Consider the following 3,063-nt stretch of genomic DNA (forward strand, 5'->3'; position numbering starts at 1 on the left):
TCAATTAATGATTTCTTGTCGTTTTAAACTCCCAAGCTTATCAATAAGAGGTGACTATCGGGGTCATTTTATATTAGCTTTAAGCCTTGCAACATCCTATAAATTCAGCCTCCGAGGTTGTGGATATCCTTCACGGCTGTCCATTTTGAGATCATTCTCATTTAAGACAATATACTTTCTCGAAACCTGCGTTCTTGAAATGGGCGGTGGAGGCGGCGGCGGTGGAGGTGGAGGAGGAGGTGGTGGCGGTGTAGGACTTGTTCGTCAATCCCTTGATCACGTGTTCTTCGCTTCTTTGTTTTTCTGTTTGTGTTGGATGTATCTGAAAAAAAATGCGAGAGTGTGGCTGAAGCTGCTTTCGCGTATGTACTACTTGCTGGAATTAATAAAAGGGATTGAATTTGGATGGCAATAGCTGATAGCCTGGTACTAATGCAAGGTTACATGCTCATAAATTCATTCGATGTACTTCACTTTATGATTTTCCACGGAGGCCCCTTTGAAGAGTTTTCTCTGGATGTGGGAAGTAAATATTGCACAGAATGTTGCGACAATGCAAAACCTGTGACCCATAATCGCACAAGCACTTTTGGTTTATATACAAATACTTTCTCATGAATCAGATTCCAAACAACACAAGACAGATAAACATGTGAGCCAATCTCATCACAAAACATTGATGAAATCAACACAAACACAAATTTTTACACACCGAGACTTGCACAAAATCTAAATTTCTCAAGAAATGGAGTGTCGCCGCCTCCTCTGAAACAGAAATCGAGCATCTGAAACAGCCTTCGGATTCATTGGCTTCACATCTCTCATCCGGAACAATGAGTTCAACTTGCTGAGCTTCTTGGTGAACGACTTCAGCAGTTTATTTGCAGGATTTGCTTTTACAAGCTCTTGCCTGATTGACACATGATCCTTCTCCAAATCTGTGAGCCTCATCCTCATTCTTGCAACCTCAAGCTTCAACTCTCTGTTCTCTCTTCTGACTGAAGCGTAGTTATCCCGCGGTGAGATTGCTCCGCTTCCTACCCCGCTCCCTGATCTTTGAGGATACTGGCCGTGGATTGATCCGAAGAAGATCTGATCTTGGTTCCCGTTCATTGCATTTCGAAGCCTGATCTGCTCGAAGTACAGAACTTGTACTGCCATTTGAACAGGCAATCGTTCGTTCTGAGCAGCGTGGCTGCATGCTTCTTGAGATAGTTTCTGGCAGTCGATGGTCTTGCACAGCCGATATCTCTCTGATTCTTTTATGTTCGGATGAACCTGAAAGTGAAATATGTGATTAGCTTTTCTTCGTTATTTTTTCAGGGTAAATTTTGATAGTCTAGCCAATTGACGACAAAAAAGTTTTCGAGAAGTTATTACTTTCAAAAAGATATCGACAGCTCTGTAGAGTCCATCATTCACCGCACGGGCATGATCAGGCAGAAGCTCAACAATTGCGATAAACTTAGACGCAGTCAAGTTCGAGTCCAGAGCAATCTCCACCAGATAACTATCCAAAAGTTTCGAAACTTTCAGCATCGTGCTCTGTTTCGGTGATCTTGGGCTCCCGAACTCATAACAACCATCTCTCTCCTCATCGTCATCCTCATCATCCTCATTCAGATTCAAGAAAGTTGAAAATATCCTCGACGCGGAGTCTATATCATACAAATGGCTACTCGAACCGCTACCATTAGGCACCGCTGCAGGAATCAACAGGTCTTCAAGGATTGCTCTATCCAACTGCATTGCGATCCTCCTCTCTAAATCTCCTCTACACATCGCCGATGCAGACACTGCCACTGACGTCTTGAGGAGCCCCGAGAGAAACCCCATTGGCATGCGGCTCCTTCTCGATTGCGTTGGGAGCAACCCAACTATCGCCTCCACTATCGCCCTCTGCTTCTTTGTCTCAACATTATCTGCTATATTTCTCTCAGCATAGTTCATCAGTATTCTACAGACTGTTTCTTGCTTACAACCCTTTGTTCTCAGGGAAGAAACAACACGCTGGAAAAACTCAAGGCCTAGAATCCCTATCGACTTTTCCCAGTCATGAGGTTTCACAACAAGCGTCGTCTTGTTATGTCCCAGCTTCGATAAACCTGAAGTCAACTGTTCTTTACACACATTGCTGACAATTGCAGATACAATTCTAGTAAGCAAACCGATATCTTCGGCTACTGGAAGCAGAGATTGACAACGATGGAGGACCGAGATGGAGTTCGTGATGCTGGTGAAGACTGTCTCTTTGAGATAGGATTCAGACTGAGACTCTAAGTTTCTGTCCGAAATTTCTTCGGTCATTTGGAGGTGATGGGCTGCACAGCGAAGCGTTGCGACGTTGGCAATGGTGAGGTCGATGTTGAGGCCGTAGCAGAACTTCGCGGCGAGTTCGAAGGATTCGGGTCCTCCTGGCATATTCTGGATTGTGATTCTGGTAGGTTTTGAGTCTCTGCTTGAGTCTGATATCAGTTTTCGAATCTTTCCACTCCTTGAGACTAGGGGGAACTGCACGTGGAAATAAGTATAGGTCAGAACCAAAACATTTGCGCCTCGTTCGGTACACGAGAATGGAATCAGGTGAGAATTGAATGAATGTAGTAATAGAATAAAATTGATGTTGGAATTGAATGTTCATTCTCATTCTCATATTTAGATGCGATTAAAGAATTAAGTGAGAATATCTTTAAGAAAAATATATCCGAAATTTAGTTTATTATTTTTATTCTCACTTAAGTGGGAACAACGATTCCTTGATAACTCATTGTGAATATCAATTCTCACATTAACTAGGAATTGATGAGAAATAATAATGACGTTTCTAGCATCCAAAAACACATCATAGTTGATAAACATGAGCGAAAAATAAGGATTACATTTTATTTTCACTCATTCAGACGTACCAAACGAAACGTTGGAGTATGAAAATATAGAGGAATTCCATTGATACACTCTCTGCCACCTGGCAATTTGTTTTCTCATTTAGAATAAGATCCGATCATGGTATTTAGGAAAACATGATTTTTACAATATGCCCCGCTTCTGTGAGAATCGCAACCA

The 3,063-nt window shown here is 42.2% G+C and overlaps 1 protein-coding gene across 1 annotated transcript in view; it reads right to left on the reverse strand.

Annotated features, from left to right (window-relative positions):
- The window catches only part of LOC109849296 (BTB/POZ domain-containing protein At1g03010), a 7,683-nt gene continuing 5,164 nt past the window's right edge, over positions 545 to 3,063 (reverse strand). The window contains exons 3-4 of the mRNA XM_020419105.1: positions 1,381 to 2,511; positions 545 to 1,278 (exon numbers count right to left, since the gene is read on the reverse strand). Of these exons, the coding sequence (XP_020274694.1) occupies positions 739 to 1,278; positions 1,381 to 2,511 (1,671 nt within the window). The 3' untranslated portion in view covers positions 545 to 738. The remainder of the gene's footprint in view (positions 1,279 to 1,380; positions 2,512 to 3,063) is intronic.

Source organism: Asparagus officinalis, chromosome 7 (genome assembly GCF_001876935.1).
Source record: "Asparagus officinalis chromosome 7, Aspof.V1, whole genome shotgun sequence".
Classification (NCBI taxonomy): Eukaryota; Viridiplantae; Streptophyta; class Magnoliopsida; order Asparagales; family Asparagaceae; genus Asparagus; species Asparagus officinalis.